This window comes from Phoenix dactylifera, chromosome 17 (assembly GCF_009389715.1).
Source record: "Phoenix dactylifera cultivar Barhee BC4 chromosome 17, palm_55x_up_171113_PBpolish2nd_filt_p, whole genome shotgun sequence".
NCBI lineage: Eukaryota > Viridiplantae > Streptophyta > Magnoliopsida > Arecales > Arecaceae > Phoenix > Phoenix dactylifera.
This window is the reverse complement of record NC_052408.1, coordinates 2,543,757-2,566,349: the sequence shown is the minus strand read 5'-3', so window position 1 is coordinate 2,566,349 and position 22,593 is coordinate 2,543,757. Positions and strand designations below refer to the sequence as shown.

General features: G+C 38.9%; 1 protein-coding gene across 1 annotated transcript; it reads left to right on the top strand.

Moving 5' to 3' along the window:
* The first annotated feature begins 1,167 nt into the window (after positions 1-1,167).
* LOC103695933 (acyl-CoA-binding protein) lies at positions 1,168-22,260 on the top strand. The gene is made up of 4 exons (XM_008777383.4): positions 1,168-1,280; positions 18,887-19,004; positions 21,743-21,805; positions 21,910-22,260. The coding sequence occupies exons 1-4, from the start codon at positions 1,269-1,271 to the stop codon at positions 21,987-21,989; spliced, it is 273 nt and encodes a 90-aa protein (XP_008775605.1). The 5' UTR covers positions 1,168-1,268; the 3' UTR covers positions 21,990-22,260.
* Positions 22,261-22,593: the final 333 nt, after the last annotated feature.

Genomic DNA, 22,593 nt, shown 5'->3' with positions numbered 1-22,593 from the left:
TTGCTTTAATCTCTGCATTTATCTTGCAACTGAAATCTCACCAACCCAATTAAATGTGTGGTTGTGGTATTAATCGAAGTGCAGATTTGATTAATGAGTCCCACATTTCCAGTGCTTGTTACTGTGTAAGATGGATGTGAGAGATTTTTTTATTCCTGAGAAAAAGAATTAGGCAAGTCTGAATCCAATTGGTTGTGAGGGATTATTGTTTAGCTGAACTAGTTGCATGTGGTAATGAGTGTAGGAAGTGGAAAGAAATCTTATGATGGAATTTGATGCAGGTGTTCCATCCTAGATAATTTTCATTACAGTGACAGAGAAATGTAAATGCATACAGTTTATTACTGTGTTATGAAAGCCATCAGGAATCACTTTTCCAATAGAAGGCTTTATAAATTTAAGTAACAGTATTTTTCATTTAATAGATAAAGAAAATTATTGGCATCAAAAAACAATCTCAAATCCTTGAAACAATGAGCATGTGAGACTGCTAACCGCAAACTGTAATCCATTTAATATCTATGCATCTTAAGAGAAGTTTGGAAGAAAGCTTATAGTAATCATTTAACATTCTGTAGTTTATAACTGTCACTACTCAAGTTAATTCATTTAATAACTATTGCATCTTACGAGAAGTTTGGAAGAAAGCTTATAGTAATTATCATAACATTCTGTAGTTTATAACTGTCACTACTCAATTTTGGATGAAGACAAGCTCTGTCGCATCTAAACCCTGATTTAACTAATCCTAGTGATTAACCACCTTGCCACCCTACCGGCCTCGCATGTGAAGGGGCACATTATTCACTCGAGATCGCTGTTTCCTGTTCGGATCTCCATTAAAGTGAAATAGTTTTCGCCATTCGCGCTACCACTTTCAGTAGAAACGTACAGAACTTCTATGCGATCCCTAAATATATTCCTTCTTTTCATCTTCAGATCCTACGGTCAGTACGTCAACAGATGAACGGACAGGATGGACTGACATAGTAACACCAACGGCCGATCATAGTTCTCGCATAGGAATTTCTGTCCACGTGACCATATATCAGCATAATTCGTTTGAAGATTCCGTTCTCAAATAAGTTTCAAAAGCTTTCCGTTCCGGAAGGGGCGCAGGCGTTTTCGTAATTTGAGATAACTCGAAGGTCTATTATGATTCAGACACGTGTATGTAAACGAAGCCAATGCCTCTCCCCGACTGGCCATCGTTGCTCCCGAGGATCTCAAGCAGAAAGGAGAGAGAGAAAAGAAGGAAACGGTGAGAAATGGGTCTCAAGGTATTCGAATAATGACGCCATTCGATTCCTTTGTTCTCTCTTAAAGTTCTTAGCTTTTCTTATCATTTATTGTTTACGTTAGATTATATTAATGGAGCGATTCGTGATCTGAGTTTGGTTGTTTTCTTGAAGAATGGTTTTGTTTGGTTTTCGCCTCCTCGTTCTGGATTTTTCTACGATTATTTTTAGTCTTTTGAGTTTTTTTTTGGAAAATATAAGAATAGATCGAAAGAGAGTTGGATCAGCCTTTTTTTTCTTGAAGAGATTGGATTGTTCTTGCGTGGAATTGGACTCCTGATCTTATGGCCTCAAGATTTTATGAATCTATTTTTATTTATTTATTTATTTGTTCATTATGTTCTAGATCTGGATCATTCATCGTTTTTGTCCTTCAATTATGGATAAAAATCAGATACTTTTCACTTGTCTAAGTCGATCATTATATATTTTTACTGTTACGATCTGTAGTATTCTTTTCGTTTAATAGTGAATTGACGAAAAAAAGAAAGGGAGGACTTAGCAGGGGACGTTAGAAAAGGAAAAAGGAGGCCGTATGCCTGTTCTTATGATGTCTTTGCTTAAAGGCTGTGTACTCCGTACTAAAAAAGAAATTCTCTTTAGAGTAAGATGAGTAATTAATTCAATCCCCCACTGGTTGTCCCCTTCTTCCTCGCATCAAACATTATTCCTGCTGAAGTTCGTCCAACCACGGGAATGGGAGGCTAAGTATGGCGTAATCGCCGACCAGTTGGCCTAGATTGGGTTTGTAAAGAAAAGCTTATGTGGAAGTGTCACTCCCCGAGCCGATGGCCCGAGCCGAGCACATGATAGAAGGCCGTACATCCTTAGGATTTAACCCCACAGAACATGCTAGGCCTACCTTCTGATTCATACACATGTCATTCCAACTTAGGCAGTGATAGAGATAAATAAACTAGCATTTATTCAAAAGAAATAGTCAACAAGCACTAACAATAAGAATGCATCAAAGTACACTGATCAAATATTTTCTAAATCCTAAGCTTCTCACTACTCGGTCCCATGCCCCGTCTACTTGGCTGCATCTGAAAAAAGATAGAAGAGAGGTAATGAGCTTCATAGCCCAGTAAGCTACCAAAATCTCTAGCAAGATCAAGTATATTACGCAAGAAATATAAATTTTGCATGATTTTTCATAAATACCAACATGCTAAAGAGTACATGAAACATATCATATCTATCAACATAGATTTCAAAATATGTAATGTATTTGGCCAAAAATATATTTTTCAAAACAAACAGGGATGAACCATCTATTCTCACTCTCCTAGTCCTTACGACTATGCTACGATTGACCCGTGATAAGCCCCGAAAGAGACTAGATCCTGATTACAATATGTCGTCCATTGGTCGTGTGCTAGTGATCACCTCACTAGAGGTTTGAAAGGAAACTAGGAAACGAGCTCTGAAATCACTTGGAGATACATGCTTCCATCAGCATGTGCCAGCGATTAGCCCTGACTAGCTAGGCTAGTGATCACCTCACTGGAGGCCCGAAAGGAAACTAGCTTCCGACTACAATACGCCATCAGCCAGCATGCGCTAGTGATTGCCCCACTGGAGGCCCGAAAGGATACTAGATCCTAAGTCTGTGTGATCATAGTCGGACTATAGAGTAGCAAAATCAGAAAAAATAGGGGATATGGAAATTGGTCTAATTGAGCCATTTTGGACTTAAGTTGGCAGGCCCCAGTCGACTTCTGTCTTTCATTCGAAAAAAAAAAGAGAGAAAGGGGCTCAAAATAGGGGATGCAATCACGATCCTCTGCCCCCCTTCATTGAACCGATAAGGCCACGGTAATCGTGGCCGGTGTGGACTCTAGGAGTTTGGCATGAAGCGGCTGCCGACCGTCCAAGCTACTCTCAACCGTCGTCCAATCCTCGGGTGGGGCGCAAAATTTGAGTTCGGACCTTTCAGGTTTAAAGATGCTCAGCCCAAAAACTCATCATACCCAAGGTAGCTAGGAGATAACTTGTCATGGAGTGAGTGTTTTTCTAATCCAAACACCCATGTGGAGCGATAGGCCACAACAAGACCAGCCCTTCAGAGTCCTTTACTTGGACATACATATACATGTGCATCAGTCATGTACCTCCATACCTCTGCTCGGCACTCTGTCGAAGTAAACACATGTAACAACCTAGAGTGTCCATAAGCAACCTATCTCCTTGGGTTAGCTGCAACTCTCATGCGCATCTCTGTGCTAAAGCATAGACTCTTCCCAAGAGTGCTCCGTAACTCAGCACCTCTATGCCAATGCTAGAGTTTCGCCCCTTAGGTAACATAGAGCCCAAGATCTCGTCTCACCTCGATCAAAATTAGTGCGATAACTAGATTTGGATCAATTATCAAAAGCTTCCTATTGGATTTAAGTTTAAGATACAGGCTAGCAACATTAGCACTAAACAAGCGACTAACTAAGATCTGAGATTGAAGTCATCATCTTGATGGTAGAGTGCCGATCCCACAAAAGATAATGACCAACCTTAATTTGAGTCAAATCATTATATGGCTATGAAGGTGATTCACGAAACGAACATGTAATGATGGGCTTTAGACAACAACATGCTATCATAAAGTATGAAAATGATTGGCACTGAATCATAAGAGCAAGTCTAAGAAGATAATACAGCGCTACCATAATTCCTATGTTGGAGTTGTAATCATAACAAGTTTTCTAATAAGGTAGCCCATATGTAATGAAGATTATAATTTAAACTTAACAAATTAGACTACGTTTGGCTAGTAATCAACTAGCCCTGGACTTGAGATGCTCAAAATCTTTCTTAGCATAGCCCACCATTGAAGAATCTATTAGAGAAAATAACATAGTCACATCACATTTAGCCTAAGAATCGGCATTATTCTTCTTTCATTTATTAATAAAAGTCTTCTTTAGCTACTTTTCCATCATAACACATTTTAAATCCTGATAAAGATTTTTGACTAGTTTTAAATGGCTCAATCAACCACACTTTTGCTACGCAACTCTAATCAACATGCTCCAAAATTCCTTAATGATTATGAATCATTTTTTATATATATAAAGTTCAAGCAAAGATTTTATCCTTACTTTCTAAGTACACTGAATCATGACTAACCCTCGAGGTAATTGCCATAGTTGTACCATTGTATGATCAAGTTATGATATTCTAAGTCCTATTTGAGCTAAGCCAACTCTAAATTTTTTTGACAATTCAATTTGAAATTGATCTCTCTTTTTCAAAAATATTAACTCTATGCTCCAATAAATTAAAAGATCCCAAAATTATCTTACTCATGAGCATATGCAACCCTCTTGAATATTTTCTTCTAGGTTAAACTCATTTAAGCCTTTTTTTTTAATAATTAACATGAAATTCCATTAGCTTTTTACCAATGGCAGTACAAGATCCATGATCAACTCATAAACCTGTTTTTTTTTTTTGACTTCACAAAAAGTCTACAAATTTGGTTCAAATATTTTTTAGAAACTCCACCAAGATATAGGCTCAATGATTTCACATTAAGATCAATTCCATCAATAAGAAAATATTTCTACTTGCAATATTGCAACCATATATGATCTTGTAAATCTGCTAGAGTATTGGAAATAAAGAGACCAGTCTACTTGACTTAGAGGATCCACTCAAAACATCGTAAAAAATTATCCATGATAATTATTTACTATTTTATCCTTTTAGAAATAATCTTTTTTGTTGTCCAGCTATGCAGCCCAAGAAGAGGGGTGAATTTGGTTTTTCAAAAACTTAGTGAGGATGATAGTGTTATTTTGATGATTAACAAGCAATTATCTAGAGTATGTTATAAGTTAAATCGATACTTCATTTATAAGTCTATTACTCTCAGTATATTTGTATAAATTGATATAGATACATTTCATTGTTTATATGAATGAATCTAACCTTGAGATGCAGCAAAGTGTGGATTGAGTCGACCCAAAAGATGATTGGGTCGACCCCGGCACATCAAGAAAGCATTTGGCACACTTCTGCAAAAATGGCACAGATGAACAGTGAGTTGGGTCGACCCAAGGAAAGCATGAGTCGACCCAAACATCAAGATCCTCAAACAACTCAGAAAATGGTTCTCTGAATTTACTGAGAGAGTCGACCCAAGATAAAGTTGAGTCGACCCAAGCTTGAGTCGACCCAAACCCTGAGTGGGTCGACCCAAAGGCAAGACAGAACAGAAGACAGAAAAGGTTCTCTGGAAACCCTGTTAGGGTCGACCCAAGAAGAAGTTGAGTCGACCCAACTGAACCTTGAGTCGACCCAAAGAAAGGTTGGGTCGACCCAAGTGAAGGAAGGCTGAATTGCAAGTTTCTGTGTTTCTGAGAGGGTCGACCCAAGGAAAGTTTGAGTCGACCCAAGTGAAAGTTGGGTCGACCCAAGGACAGGTTGAGCCGACCCAAACACGGGCAGAAGCATAACGGCTAGTTCTGCAGAAGTACTTTTTGTCCTTCCAAAAGTGAGTAACGGTTAGTTTTTGAATTCTAACCATTGGGGCTTGTCCAATGGATGTAGGAAACTATTTAAAGTGGCACTATTCATCAGATAGAACATCCTTTCCAAAGAATATCACAGAGTACACAAGAAAGAGAAAGTGCCCTAATCTTCTTCATCCAAGTACTTTATTCAAGAATCAAAGAAAGGGATTGAGCAGATTCAAAGAGTCATCAAGAGCTCCATCCTCCCTTGAAGAGTGAAGCATCCTTGACAAAGAAGAGAGAAGTCACTACAAGCGATAAATACCTTCTAAACTCTTCTTTGTAGATTACATTGTTTTATTTGCTCATCTAGGAGTTTAAATCTTCTTCCTTTATTTGTTAAACTACTTGTAAAGGTTGGTTGGTTAGCCCGCAAAACCAACGGAATATGTTGATTGGTGAACCCGGAAAACCAATTGTAAAGGTTCGTTGGTGAGCCCAAAAAACCAACATAGGTTCGTTGGTGAGCCCGTAAAACCAACATAGGTTTTTGGTGAACCCGGAAAACCAAAGTGTAAAGGTTTTTGGATTGTGAGCCCGGAAAATAATCCAACTGTAATCCGCGGGATCATAGTGAATTTCCAAGGGGTCGCTTGGGGAGTGGACGTAGGTGCTAAGGAGAGCACCGAACCACTATATTTCTTGTTGTTTGTATTGTGAGTTGTTTAAGTTTACTAACTCATCATTTAACACAAGTAAGATAATTAAAATTAAAAGAAACCAATTCACCCCCCTCTTGGCTTGTCACCTTGGGCAACAAGTGGTATCAGAGCAAGGTGCTCCAATAGTACTCATTGATCTCACAATCAAGAGTTAAAGATCATGACAACCCAAGTGGGATGTTCTATGAGTGAGGGTCAATCCACAAATAGACCACCTCTATTTAATGACACAAACTACACATATTGGAAAGCTAGGATGAGGATATTCATTCAAGTTTCAGACTATGAATTATGGTACATCATAACTAGAGGACCTCACACACCCACACTTAATATAGAGGGCACTATCATACCCAAACCAGAAATGGATTGGAATGAAAGTGATAGAAGATTGGCACAGTTAAATGCAAAAGCTATAAATGTACTTTATTGCTCATTAGATGTAAGTGAATTTAATAGAATATCTATTTGTATTACTGCTAAAGAAATTTGGGACAAACTTGAGGTCACTCATGAAGGGACCAATCAAGTTAAGGAGTCAAAAATAAACATATTAGTACACAAGTATGAATTGTTTAAAATGGAATCTACTGAGTCCATAACTGATATGTTTACTCGTTTTATTGAAATTATAAATGAGCTTAAGAGTTTGGGAAAGTCTTACACTAACTCTGAATTGGTGCGAAAAATTCTCAGGTCTCTACCAAGAATTTGGGAGGCCAAGGTAACCGCAATTCAGGAAGCTAAGGACCTCAACACACTGCAATTAGAGGAGCTTCTAGGATCACTCATGACCCATGAGTTGACAATGATGCAAAATTCAGAAGATGAGGTTAAGAGAAGAAAGCCCATTGCCCTAAAGACTACCACCCCTAAACAACAAACTGAATCGGAAGATTCAGATGATGATGATGAATTTGATGAAGAAGGGATGGCTATGCTTGGAAGAAAATTCAGAAAATTTATGAGAGGTAAGAATAGATTTTATAGAAAGAAACCCTTCCTCAAAGGTAGCTCAAGCAAAGAAAAGGGTAAGGACAAAGAAAAGGAAAAAGAAACTCCTATTTGCTATGAGTGTAACAAACCCGGGCATTATAGATTGCCCAGATTTGAAATGGATGGCAAGAAAACTGAAAAAGAAGAACTTCATGGCTGAATGGAGCGAAAGTGAGGAGTCAAGTTCGGAAGAGGAAGATCATCAAGAGACAGCCCAAATGTGTCATATGGCCAAGGACGATGAGGTAGATTCTGAACTTGACTGTGATTTTACTGTTGATGAATTACATGATGCATTCTTAGAACTCATATAAGAACATAAGAAACTAATCAATAAAAATAAAGTTCTAAAAGAAGAAAATCAATCTCTTGTCAAAGATAAGTTAAAACTATCTCATAACTATGAAACATTAAGTAGGAAACTTACAAACGAAACTAAGAATCTAATTGCTGAAAATATCAAGTTAAAAGAAGATGCTGAAAAATATAAATCCTTGGTAGATAAGTTTACACTTAGTTCTACCAAACTAAATATGATTCTTGATAGTCAAAAAGCTGTATATGATAAGGCTGGTTTAGGATATAAAACAAATAGGAAACAAAAATTCTTAAAGAACATTTTTGTAAAAGCTAAAAATGAAAATATTACTTGTCATTGCTGCAATAAATTAGGACATAGAGCATATGAATGTAACTATAGAAAGTCCAGTCAAAACAAATTAAGTAATAATCAAAAGATTAAATTCAAAAAAGTTTGGGTTCCAAAAGGAACATCAAGTACTAATCCTAAAGGACCCAACATAGTTTGGGTACCTAAAACTCTTTCTTGATCTTGATTGCAGGGGTGTCTTGCAGCTGATAAAGTGGAAAAACGATGGTATCTAGATAGCGGCTGTTCAAGACACATGACCGGTGACGTAGATCAGTTTGTCACCTTGGAATCAAAGAAGGGTGGAGTAGTAACCTATGGAGACAATGGTAAAGGGCATATCATTGGAAAGGGTAAAATTTTCATTACTCCATCTATTTTTATAGAAAATATCTTATTAGTTAAGGAATTGAAACATAATCTGCTTAGCATAAGTCAATTTTGTGATAAAGGGTTTAAAGTCACATTTGAAGCATCTGTATGCATAATCACAAATCCTAAAGATAATAGTATTGTACTTGTAGGACAAAGGCAAAGAAATATTTACTTGGTAGATCTTCATGATTTAGGCAAGAAAAATGGATTATGCTTAATTACTAATGAAGAAAAGAAAAATGAAACAAGTTGGCTTTGGCATCGTAGACTAGGACATGCTAGTATGGAATTAATCTCAAAACTAGTCAAGAAGGAATTAATAAAGGATGTGCCAAAATTGATTTTTGAAAAGGACAAAATCTGTGGACCATGTTCTTTGGAAAAACAAACTAAATCATCTTTCAAATCAAAGAATATAGTATCAACAACTAGGCCTTTTGAACTTATACACATGGATTTATTTGGACCCACTAGAATTGCGAGTCTAGGAGGGAAGAAGTATGGACTAGTTATTGTTGATGATTTTTCAAGATATACATGGGTTTCATTTTTGGCACATAAGAATGAAGCATTTTCAGAATTCTTGAAACTATATAATAATATCATAAATGAAAAGAAACTCACCTTAGTAGCAATTCGAAGTGATCATGGTACTGAATTTGAAAATCAACACTTTGAAGAATTTTGTACTAAAAATGGTATTTCACATCAATTTTCAGCACCTAGAACGCCTCAACAAAATGGGGTTGTTGAAAGAAAAAATAGGACATTGGCAGAAATGGCACGCACGATGTTGTGTGAGTCAAATCTTCCAAAGTACTTTTAAGCTGAAGCTATAAGCACTGCTTGCCATATTCTAAATCGAGTTTTAATACGACCAATAACCAAGAAAACTCCTTATGAACTTTGGAAGAATAAGAAACCAACTGCTAAATATCTTAAAGTATTTGGATGTAGATGTTTCATCTTAAACAATGGCAAGGAGGATCTAAGTAAATTTGATGCCAAGTCAGATGAAGGTATCTTCTTAGGATACTCCACATCTAGCAGGGCATACAGAGTATTCAATAAAAGAACTCTAGTAGTGGAAGAGTCAGTCAATATTATATTTGATGAGTCTGATAGTGAGTCTGCTAGGAAAGAAAATATTGTTGATGATGATACAGGAATTATCGACTTTGAAAAGTTGAATATTGATGACGTGCCAATTCAAGATAAGGGAGATGATTGCGTGCCACCATAATCCCAAAGCTTGCCAAAGGACTGGAGGTATGCATATGGACACCCTAAAGACTTAATCATTGGTGATCCATCTCAAGGGATAAGAACTCGATCATCTCTTAGAAACTTTAATGATTATCTTGCTTTTGTTTCACAATTAGAACCTAAGACTTATGAAGAAGCTGAAAAAGATACTAATTGGATAAATGCCATGCAAGAAGAATTAAATCAATTCAAAAGAAGTAAAGTATGGACATTAACTGAAAGACCAAAGCATAACTCAGTAATTGGAACAAAATGGATATTTAGAAATAAATTAGATGAAAATGGGTTAGTTATAAGAAATAAGGCTAGACTTATAGCTAAGGGATACAATCAAGAAGAAGGAATAGATTTTGATGAAACATTTGCTCCTGTAGCTAGATTAGAGGCTATTAGATTACTTCTAGCATTTGCATGTTTCATGGATTTCAAATTGTATCAAATGGATGTGAAGAGTGCATTCTTAAATGGTTTTATTGAGGAGGAAGTATATGTAGAACAACCTCCTGGTTTTGAGAATCATGAATTGCCAAATCATGTGTTTAAACTACATAAGGCATTATATGGATTAAAGCAAGCACCTAGGGCTTGGTATGATCGATTAAGCAAATTTCTGCTTAATAATGACTTTAGTAGAGGAAATGTAGATAAAACTCTATTTCTCAAAAGAAAGGACAAAAATCTATTAGTGGTACAAATATATGTAGATGACATAATCTTTGGTGCCACAAATGATACTCTTTGCAAAGAATTTGCTGATTTAATGCATGGAGAATTCGAAATGAGTTTGATGGAAGAACTAAGTTTCTTTCTAGGATTACAAATCAAACAAACTAAGGAAGACATTTTCATTCATCAAACTAAGTATACAAAGGAAATACTAAAGAAGTTTGGGAATGAAAATCATAAGGGAGTAGGCACTCCAATGAATCCTACTAGTAAGCTAGACAAAGATGAAAAAGGAAAGAGTATTGATATTAAGCTCTATAGAGGACTAATTGGATCCTTGCTCTACCTTACTGCTAGTAGACCCGACATCGTATTTAGTGTAGGAATATGTGCTAGATACCAATCGGATCCTAAGGAGTCACATTTAAGTGCTGTTAAAAGAATCCTTAGATATTTAAGAGGAACTACCAATATAGGATTATGGTACTTAAGAGACTCTTGTCTAGATTTGCTTGCATATTCAGATGCTGATTTTGCCGGATGCAAATTAGATAGGAAGAGCACAAGTGGCATATGTCAATTCTTAGGAAATAACTTAGTATCATGGTTTAGCAAAAAGCAGAATTCAGTGGCACTGTCCACAGCTGAAGCTGAATATATAGCTGCTGGTAGTTGTTGTGCTCAAGTACTATGGCTTAAGCAACAACTAGAGGACTATGGAGTTAAGCTAGATAATATTCCTATTAAGTGTGATAATACTAGTGCCATAAATCTTACTAAAAATCCAGTTCAGCTTTCTAAAGCCAAACACATAGAAATAAGGTATCATTTTATTAGGGATCATGTGCAAAATGGAAACATATGTATTGAACATATATGCACTGAAAAATAATTAGCCGACATATTTACAAAACCCTTGAGTGAAGATAGATTCTGCACGCTAAGGAGGGAATTAAGCATATGTGATCCTTTTTATTGAAGAAATATAAAAGGGAGCAAGTAGTCTCATGATACCTTCCTTCAATTTCAAAAAACCCATGAAACATGAGTCATACTTGTTATCTATAGATTCCTTACTCATGTATCATTGTCCCAGAAAGAATTTATAAGGATTGGAAGCAAGAAAAATTTTTAGAAGCAAAAAGGAAGAGAAAAGAAAAATTCTGCACTTGGGTCGACCCAACCCAGATTAGGGTCGACCCAACGTTAAGTCGACCCAAGAAATTTCTTGAGTCGACCCAACGTCGGGACCCCACTGTTAAAAGGGAAACCCGAGAGCTCTATTAGGGCACTGTTTGCCCTTGTCCTCTTCTGAATACTCTATTCCTCACTCTCCAAACTCCTCCAAACTCCTCCAAACAGTAGATTACCTTAAGATCTTGGAGAAATGGGACCCAAAAGAGCCGTAGCCAAGAGATCCGGAAGAGTCTCACGGATCCAACGTGAGGAAAGGCAACCTACGGAGCCATCTACAGTGTCTCCACAACGTGAGACACGTGCGGAGCCACCTCCTCCTCCTTCCCCCTCAGTTATACTTGCAAGATTTGCGGGGAGACCAGTTACAACGGGGAGAAGGATCCATTCCGAGTTCTTTGATCAAGAAGGGTTCCGGTTGAGGGAATGGATCCAAAGGCAAGGTTGGAAGTATTTTTGCTCCCTAGATGTGATGATCTACCCCGGATTAGTTCGGGAGTTCTATGCCTTCCTTAAAACTGGAATGGGAGGGCTTATTTCGGAAGTTCGAGGAGTTAGGGTTCGAGTTTCCGAGGAAAGTTTGAGTGAGCTACTTCATCTTCCCTGCGAAGGAGCCACTCCGGAAAAACCAGAAAACAAGATGAGAGCTCTGCAGTTGATTATGGAAAATGAGGACTTTGACTTCTCAGAAAAGGTAATAGCAAGCTCTTTATCTGCTGAAATGAGATTATTGCTCAGTATCATAAATAGAATTTTATTTCCAAAGAGCGGGAGATTCGATCTCATCACAGAGCGAGATCTAGTAGTGATGGAGTATATTATTCAGGGTATTCCCCTGAATCTCCCGGCCATAATACTGAAGCAGATGAGGAAAGTAATCTGCAACTCCAGAGTATCACTACCTTATGGTATGATACTCATGTTGATTTTTCGACAGCACGGTATATCTGTCGAGGGGGAGGCATCCAGGAGTCTGCTTCATACTGACACATACACTGCACGAACACTTATACGCATGGGATATGAGAAAGTGAACGGGCAGTGGATTAATACTGGAGCAGGGATTCAGGATGAGGCACCAGAGGGTGATGCACCAGATCATGGAGACCCTATCCCTGAGGATGAGGAGCATATGGATCATCCTACTGCACCTTCGGAGGCTGGACCATCGTCATCTATTCCTCCGAGAGATACAGATGAGTTCTGGAGTAGGATGACTGAGATCATGTCAGCTCAGGCGAGGACTATCACTGACGGGCTGACGAGCAGATTAGATAGTATGTCAGCTCAGGCGAGGACTATTACTGATGGGCTGACGAGCCGACTGGACATCATGTCTGCTGAGATCAGTGATCTGAGGCAGCAAATAGGAGCACTCCGGAGAGAGAGAGACCCATGGACCATCTGTGCCACAGGCTGCTGAGTCAGAGATTTCGGCATAGAGTCATCCAGCTCGTCGTGCTCCACGCCAGACACAGTCTCACCAGGCTCGACCTCCCCTCGCCACGTACACTAGGAGGATGAGGACTAGATCCCAGCCATTAGATACTCCCTAGGCTGATATTAGCATTTCTGTTTAGAGCCTAGGCTAGATATCTAGTTCTCATTATGTATTTTGTGTTTATCATGTATCTTTAAACTTTGACTGAGGAACATTGTATTTGCTTTTGTTTTTGACATGAATGTACTAAAATGTTCCTATTTTGATCAATGAAGTTTGAATGTTTGTTATTTTTTTTGTGTCTTTTCCCATGCACCTATTTGATGATAACAAAAAGGGGGAGAAGTAAAGAAAGAGTAATAGGGGGAGAAGTAAAGATAGAGCAATAAGAGAAGAAGTAAAGAAAGAAAGAGAAATAACTTGTAAAACAAATTGAAAATCATATACATCCAAGGGGGAGCAATTTGTAACAATGAAAATGATCAAATCAAATATTTCTATCAAATTTCAGAATTTGGCACATAGAATTTCAGAATTTGGCACGCACCTTTCACACCTCGATACATAACCTGAAACTCATGTTTTAACTCAAATTTTTGGAGTTTCATCTTTAAAGAATTATAAATGGAAGGGGGAGCAATTCAAAAAGTCAAATTGGCAACATTTGAATGATATAGGGGGAGACTTCACTCTTATATTTTGAAAAGCTGAATTTCAGCAAGTTAAGCCCTTTTAAAACTAATTTTAAGATAAGTATTAATAGGCTCATACTCTTTATTTTGTAATCATCAAAAAGGGAGAGATTGAGGATGATAGTGTTATTTTGATGATTAACAAGCAATTATCTAGAGTATGTTATAAGTTAAATCGATACTTCATTTATAAGTCTATTACTCTCAGTATATTTGTATAAATTGATATAGATACATTTCATTGTTTATATGAATGAATCTAACCTTGAGATGCAGCAAAGTGTGGATTGAGTCGACCCAAAGGATGATTGGGTCGACCCCGGCACATCAAGAAAGCATTTGGCACACTTCTGCAAAAATGGCACAGATGAACAGTGAGTTGGGTCGACCCAAGGAAAGCATGAGTCGACCCAAACATCAAGATCCTCAAACAACTCAGAAAATGGTTCTCTGGATTTACTGAGAGGGTCGACCCAAGATAAAGTTGAGTCGACCCAAGCTTGAGTCGACCCAAACCCTGAGTGGGTCGACCCAAAGGCAAGACCGAACAGAAGACAGAAAAGGTTCTCTGGAAACCCTGTTAGGGTCGACCCAAGAAGAAGTTGAGTCGACCCAACTGAACCTTGAGTCGACCCAAAGAAAGGTTGGGTCAACCCAAGTGAAGGAAGGCTGAATTGCAAGTTTCTGTGTTTCTGAGAGGGTCGACCCAAGGAAAGTTTGAGTCGACCCAAGTGAAAGTTGGGTCGACCCAAGGACAGGTTGAGCCGACCCAAACACGGGCAGAAGCATAACGGCTAGTTCTGCAGAAGTACTCTTTGTCCTTCCAAAAGTGAGTAACGGCTAGTTTTTGAATTCTAACCATTGGGGCTTGTCCAATGGATGTAGGAAACTATTTAAAGTGGCACTATTCATCAGATAGAACATCCTTTTCAAAGAATATCAAAGAGTACACAAGAAAGAGAAAGTGCCCTAATCTTCTTCATCCAAGTACTTCATTCAAGAATCAAAGAAAGGGGTTGAGCAGATTCAAAGAGTCATCAAGAGCTCCATCCTCCCTTGAAGAGTGAAGCATCCTTGACAAAGAAGAGAGAAGTCACTACAAGCGATAAATACCTTCTAAACTCTTCTTTGTAGATTACATTGTTTTATTTGCTCATCTAGGAGTTTAAATCTTCTTCCTTTATTTGTTAAACTACTTGTAAAGGTTGGTTGGTTAGCCCGCAAAACCAACGGAATAGGTTGATTGGTGAACCCGGAAAACCAATTGTAAAGGTTCGTTGGTGAGCCCGAAAAACCAACATAGGTTCGTTGGTGAGCCCGTAAAACCAACATAGGTTTTTGGTGAACCCGGAAAACCAAAGTGTAAAGGTTTTTGGATTGTGAGCCCGGAAAACAATCCAACTGTAATCCGCGGGATTATAGTGAATTCCCAAGGGGTCGCTTGGGGAGTGGACGTAGGTGCTAAGGAGAGCACCGAACCACTATATTTCTTGTTGTTTGTATTGTGAGTTGTTTAAGTTTACTAACTCATCATTTAACACAAGTAAGATAATTAAAATTAAAAAAAACCTATTCACCCCCCCTCTTGGCTTGTTACCTTGGGCAACACTTAGCAAATAACCACTAAGTAAATATGCAAGGAAGTAAAGTAAGGAAAACAATAAGGCAAGCACAAGAGATTTATAGTGGTTCGGTGCCAACCTTGGACTTACATCCACTCTCCAAAATCTCTTGAAAATTTTACTATAATCTATATCCCAAATTATAGCCCAGTTGTTTTTCGGATTCACAACCAAACTCGCTTGATTTTATCAGATTAATCAACCCAAACCTTCACCGATTGTTTCAACTTTCAACCCAATTAATTTTTTAGGCCAATCAACCAAAATCTACCTCGAGCCTATCCTAGGCTCAACACAATCCAATTACAGGTATGGATGGAGCTCTCTTCCAAGTATCAGTTGTAGAAACTTGTTACAGCAAATGATAGAAAGAATTAAATGTTGTTACAATAAATACAGCTCCAAGATAGTAAATACAAAAACAATAAATGGAGCTACAATAGGTTGGTTGACTTGAATGCTTCTTGAAGGCGCTTCACCAACTCTCTGAGGTTGAGGATGTGATCTTTCAGCTCACAATGAAAGGTCTAAAGAATGATTTGCTCGTTGAAGCTCTCTCTTTTTCTTTCTCTCTTGTTCTTAATCGATTTTCCTTTGTGGCATTTGAGCTTGTTGTTTTCTTTGGTATTCTCATGCATTTATACTCTTTAGAGATGGTTGGAATAAATTTCTAGCCATTAGATAGTTAATAGAGTCATTGAGAGAGGAAAACAACCGTTTAGATTTGAAAAAAAAAAAACTAGCCGTTGTAATTGTCAGGCACAAAGGGGTTGACTCAAAATTTTCAGAAGTCAACTCGTGATCTTCAGGAGTCGGCTCGAGCTTGCTTTTGTTTTTGCTGCGCTCTGTCTTTCGTCTGTGGCGCTTATGGAACCAGCTCTCTCAGTTCAAGGATCGACTCGAGATTTTCAGAAGTCAACTCATTGATTTCAGGGGTCGACTATTCAACAGACTATTTTTTACTGCTTTTTGTTTTTCCACTGTGGTTTTTCTGGGGTCGACTCTAGCTTTACTGGAGCCGGCTCGTGAATTGTATGGGTCGACTCGCCAATACAGTGATTTTCTTAGCTCTCTGTCTTTTTTTTTTTGGCTATTATTGGGGTCGACTCGTCTCTGTATGGGCTCGACTCATGCTAAGCAAGAGTCAGCTCGAGTAGTTCATAGGTCGACTCGTCAATATGATGAATTTTTTGGTTTTCTGTCTGTCCTCTGAGACTATTGTAGGGTCTACTCGCAGTTTGTTGGAGTCGCTCGTGAAGATGCTACAATCAGTGATAGTGTGCTGGGTCGACTCATTGCAGGCTTGGGGTCGACTCTTGAGGTAGCTCAGGGTGAAATCTTTTGTGCATGTATGTGAGCTTTCAAGGAATGTTTTCATGGCTTTTTAAAGTTTGTTTCTTGATGTGAAGCTTCAGATGGGTGATTTTCTTTTGAGAGTGGCTGAAGGCTTTCTTCTTCGCTTTCTGAAATTTTATCACTTAAACTTAAAGCAAATGGATTAGTCAATTCGGTCGGGGTGAACCAATAGAGATAGAAGAGAGAGTGACAGTCAATTCGGGTTCGATCAGGGGCTTGGGTTTTGATTCATTGGCGATGTAGCTAAATCACTGCACCCGGTCCATGGATCTAAGGCCAGTTGGGCTTTTGGGTCTGATCCACTTGGTTTAGATCCAATTAGGGGCATGGCCTATTCAGTCTAGGTCGACCAAAATAGAAAAAGAGAGACTTGACCTAGGTTTACTCAGAGCTTTGGGTTTGGTCTGTTGGTGATCTGGATCAATCACTATATTTGGTCCACGAGTCAAGTAGAGAGAGAAAAGAAGGGTTTTTCTTTTTTTAATTAATTACAAATTGAGAAAAAATGGGAAGAAAAAATAGAACAAATAAGAAGAAGGGGGTGGATACAGAGAGGAGGAAGAGAGGGGAGAGGAGAAAGAGAGGGGAGAGAAGGAAGAGAAGAGAGGGGAGAGGAGGAAGAGAAAAGGGATGGCGGCGGCGGCTGTGATGGTGGCTGAGGGACTGGTGGTGGCGGTGGCAGCTGTGATGGTGGCGGCGAGGAGTGCTCAATGGGTGGCTGTTGGCGATGGTGGTGGCCGATGAAGGTGGCAAGGCCGAGAGGTCTCCGTTTGGCTCAACACAGGGGGTTGAGCTTGGGTCCACCCGGGGGAGGTGAGAAGAGGGAGAGAGAGGCAAGGCCAGGGCGGCATGGCCTGCGGTGAGGCAGCCGCGGCCCCCATGTGCAGCGGCACTCTGACCGTGCACAAAGAATAAAGGGAAGAGGAGAGGGGCAGGATCCCTAGATGCCTTGATAGCGTATCTTTTCCTAGAGAAAATGTTGTTTGGATAATATTTACTACAAACATGAGTGTTATATACATGCTTCTTTCTTGATATCTACTTGTCAATTGCCTGGGGACATCCTACAATTCTCCTAATACACCAAATATCACTTGTATGATTGAGTTTACTACACTTGTCCCCAAGCAACAAGAGTTTTTCTGTCGAAATCATGGGATCTGATATACCCAATATATGCTAGTTGAGATGTATTTTATTCTTGATGTTGTTGTTTATGCATCAGATAAGACTCCTGTATATGCCGAGTTTTGAAGCTTTATTGCAGGAAGAGTTCCATGCTTATTCCTTAGGCCTTTAGTTGTCACTACATCTTGGCTTGTAGTGTGAGGGCATTCTTCAACACCTTCCTAGACAACTAGGTTGGGAGTGGCTGTTCTTTTATTGTGTATGTGAGGGTGAAGATTGGCAGTATATTTATATCAATGCAATTAATTCTTGATTGTCGAAGACTTCTATGGATTATAACTATGTATAATCAAGAGTCTTAACACAAACCCTCACTTCTATGGATTATAACTATGTATAATCAAGGGTCTTAACAAAAACACTCCCTTTTTATCATTTTTGGGACCTCTTTATGTATCTTTTCTCCTCCATCCTTCTATCCCTTTTTCTATTTGGCTCTCTCCTTCTCCCTCCTGATTCATCAAGATCTCTCTCTAAACCACAAATTCTTGTAACCACATAGGTAATTTTTGGATCCAACATGAGTGTCCATCTTCCACAAACACAAATTCCGTTTTTTCCTCTCCTTGCTGGAATAGCATATCTTTTCCTATAATATTATAAGCACTCAAAATATGAAATCTAAATGCTGCACATGAGTTTTGTTCCTTTTTTGAACTTTATGTGCTAGCTGTGTCAATATGTCCTACAATTCTTCACCAACAGCACAAACTGTTTTTATGCATAAACTTGATTCTTTCCAAGCTATGAGTTTCCTTGTCCCTGTTCCAAGTCATGAATTTCAAGATATACAATATGTTAGTTGAAATGTGTCTTGTATAGGATCTGACATGATATAACTATGTTAGGTGATTTTGGTTATGCATCAGATCAGACTCCTCTATTTACACCAAGAGTCCTGCTTTTTGTATGTGCAAACAATTAATTAATCGAATGCCATAATGAATCTTCTTTTGAATTTTTATTGCAGGAAGAATTTGAAGAATATGCTGAGAAAGCTAAAACTCTCCCTGAAAATATTACCAATGAGAACAAATTAATCCTGTATGGGCTTTACAAGCAAGCAACTGTTGGACCAGTGAATACCAGTATGGCTTCATTCTTGTTATATTAGTTGATAAGTATAAAAATATGTATGCATATAGTTAGATATTATCTCCCTTGTGACATATAATTTGATTGCTTTTGTTTAGCATAGTCGCTGGTCAGTATTTCTTGTAGCTCTGGTTTCTCAGTTATAGCACCGAGTAGCGTCCTCTTGGCTCTCAACTATAGCACCCACTGGCTATCCTTTCTCCTTGAACTAATCCTTCAATGGAGCCCAAACTAGCTAAGTAAATAATTGATTTGTGTAAGGACAGCTTTACCAACACCCATAACTCTCACCATCATGTCTTCTCCCAGTTTTTCCATTGTGGCATGTTTTTATTTTAGTTTGTTAGGTGGTAGGGGGTTAGCTTTACTACAATTTTACTAATAATAATTTCACTAGCATGCGAAGATCATATAACACTCGGTCTTATGTGTGTTGTCCATTCCCTACATGCATTGTGTCTGTTCCTATTCTTCAAATCACTGCTTTGGTGTGTAATATCTGAGATAATGGATACAATCAGTTAGCGTTACCTTTTAGCATCAATTTGGAAGGTAGCACAGTTCCAGCTGTATGCTCATTAAAATTTCATTTCTATTATCATGGTTTCTGTTTGGTAATTGACCTTATATCCTCTAGTTCTTCATCTCTGCTTCAAATAATGACCTGCCACGCTGTCACATTTTATCACCTTCATGAAATGAGTCTTCATGCTCAGACCAAAAATAAGCTATTCTACGTGGCTGTATTAAATTGAATAACAAAAAAAATAGCAGGGAGGTAGAGATAAACAAAAGCTATAGTTGTATTTTTCTAGAATAATGAGCAGACCTAGAAATCCAGTAAAAGCAAGGGAATCAACAGGCACCCCAACCTCTTCAACTGCATTAGGTAATACATTCCCCAATTCAACCATGTAAGGTCTGATGACCAATTGAATGAAAGAAAGAAGAGTTGTTGTCGAAAAATTAAGGCCTTATAAATCTTCAAAAGAACAAAAAATGTCAGAAAATTGGCCTAGGGGAACAGTGTCGTCAAACAAAAGCTTCACAAACAATACTTTCCTTATGTTAGACAAGATTTACATAGCATTGTCTCCTCCATTAAACTGCCATCAGCCACAAATGCAGCAAATGCAAGAGCTAATGATGTCAGAACTCAGATATGCACTGGCTGTGCGGGCAACAGGGTTGTCAAAGATAGCTTTTTCGCACGATAGCAATGACTTATAGTTATTTATCTTCCCTAGGCTTCCAGTCCAATTTGATGGAATAAGAAATGAAGGGCTAAGCTCAATGCCATAGCAAGTTGCTGTTGCCATTGTTGCAATCTGCAAGATTCTAAAGCCATCATCATCAGCCTGCATGACTGCAATATACGGTATCTATTAAACCAAATCACGTGAAAGTTTTGTAAAATCAACCATAATAACTAATGCTACATCCGATTCTCTACTTTACTTCCATGTCATTCTATGTAACAGAGCATTCTAATAACCCAAAACAACATGTAACCAAAACAAAGAATGGGATTAAATGACTACTATAACACAATTAAAGGAAATACAATAATAAATAATCAAAAACATTCATTAGAGAAGCAGCTAAGCACAAATAAAGACACATGATGGATTTGTAGAAGTCGAAAAAATATGGATATACCTTAGATATGTCTAAGATGGGGAAAAAACCACGAAAAAGAGGGAGAACATCAGCTATATGTAGTCATCCAATGTAGCATTGGGCTTAAGAAAGAAGCCGCTCATCAATGCTATTGTTCCAAAAGTAGCAATGCATAAAACTATTGTGCCGACGTATCCCCAAGGCGTGCTCAGTATTATAGACTCAAACTGAAGATCCATTTCTGCCTTTGGTTGCACCATGCAGACTTAAACTGAAGATCCATTTCAGCCCTGTGCAGTCCATTGTGTGACCGAGCGAGAGGGAGAAGGGGAGAGGAAGAGAGAGAGAGGAAGGGGAGCTGGAGCTTACTGGCGATGCAGTGAAGGGAGAGGGAAGAGGTTGGTTGGCGGCTGCGAAACAGGGGACGACCCTATGCCTTCCACTGTGCCGAGGAAGAGAGGCTAGGGCTTACCGGCAATGCAGTGGAGGGCGGTGGCGATACTTGCCATCAAGCTTCGCCGTCTCGGTACCGGACTCAATATCAGTGCCATGCTAGCACAGTGACGGTACGGTACAATACGGAATTTTTTTGGCATACCGAGTGTCGGTATGCCATCCGTACCGGATATCGGTACCGAACTGGTATATTACGGTACTTCCCGTGTACGGTGCCTGCCATAAAGAAAGAAGATGAAGGAAAGAGAGATGAGGGAGGGCTCTAGCAGCTTGCCATTTGGGTAGGGGAGGGTTGGTAATGCCGCGGTGGGGTCAGTGAGGCTGTTGGCAACCAACACAAGGGGAAGAGCGAGCGAGAGAGAGAGAGGGTAAAGAGAAATAGGGAAGGGAGGCATCCATTCGAGCATGCCAACATAACTATGGCCCCCAACCAAACTTTTCCTTAGATGGAGAGCAGGTGCGACCTGCATTGCTAACCAAGGGTGGTGAGGGGAGGCATGTGCTGAGGGGAGCTGAAGTCTCCTTGAGCGTAGTTGTATAGATTTGACCTGAATCTTCTCTTTTCTTTTTTACCTGAATCTCCTCCTGCTCTTCTCTTATTACCTAAATCTTCTCTTGTTCTTCTCATGTTACCTTAATCTTGTTTTTTTTGCAGGCCGACCTGGCATTTTTAATATGAAGGATAGGGCCAAGTGGGATGCTTGGAAGGCTGTCGAAGGTACTAAAATCCACCTTAAAGACATGCTAGCCTTTGTATCTAAGTTTTGGCACATCTTGACATATATATGCATAATTGCTTATTAGTGTCAATGACATCTACAGGGAAATCAAAGGAGGAAGCCATGAGTGACTACATCACCAAGGTGAAGCAATTGCAGGAAGAGGCTGCTGCCTCTTCCTGAACCAGTCTCTGATGCTGCCTGAGGAAATGGCCTCTACCTGCTCTCCTCTGTGGTATCAGCTAGACCAGTGGGGTATCTAGTTTGAAGTTTGAATCATGCAATGGATGTTATGTATTAGCCTATGTGAATTCATTTTCTATCACGAACAATGAATAATGCTTCCTAATCTTGCTATCTATGTTCTACACTAGCACTGCATTGCTTTTCTGCTTGATATGTCTCCGCTTATTTGTGAGCTTAGTGAAAAATTTCTTCCACTTAGTTTCAGAAATTGAAATATCAGCAGAGCTCACTGGTTCTGCTTGGGTCTGGCTTGTTGGTGCACTTCCTCTGAGGGTGGCTGAAATAAGACATATGGTTTCTCTTACCACATTTTCTCTATTTTTTGAGCTTGCCTGAATTGTTATCAGCCACGTTTAAATTTTGGGTCATAACACAAAAGATTGTGAAAGCACAAGCTTATGATATATTGGTTGATGGGAAGGACTTTGAAAGCTTAGAGGGTATTAGGTTCACATTTGGAGAGGAACAAGCGACTGATTGCAGTGGGATGGCATCTTGTTCGGTTTGACTGTTTATGAGTATGGTGCATGCATCATGTGCA

What these genes read in the sequence shown, in the direction of transcription:
- LOC103695933 (XM_008777383.4), top strand. An exon ending in TGTTGGACCAGTGAATACCA is followed by an intron (nt 19,005 to 21,742) that starts GTATGGCTTCAT and finishes TTTTTTTTGCAG; the next exon opens with GCCGACCTGGCATTTTTAAT. An exon ending in TGCTTGGAAGGCTGTCGAAG is followed by an intron (nt 21,806 to 21,909) that starts GTACTAAAATCC and finishes TGACATCTACAG; the next exon opens with GGAAATCAAAGGAGGAAGCC.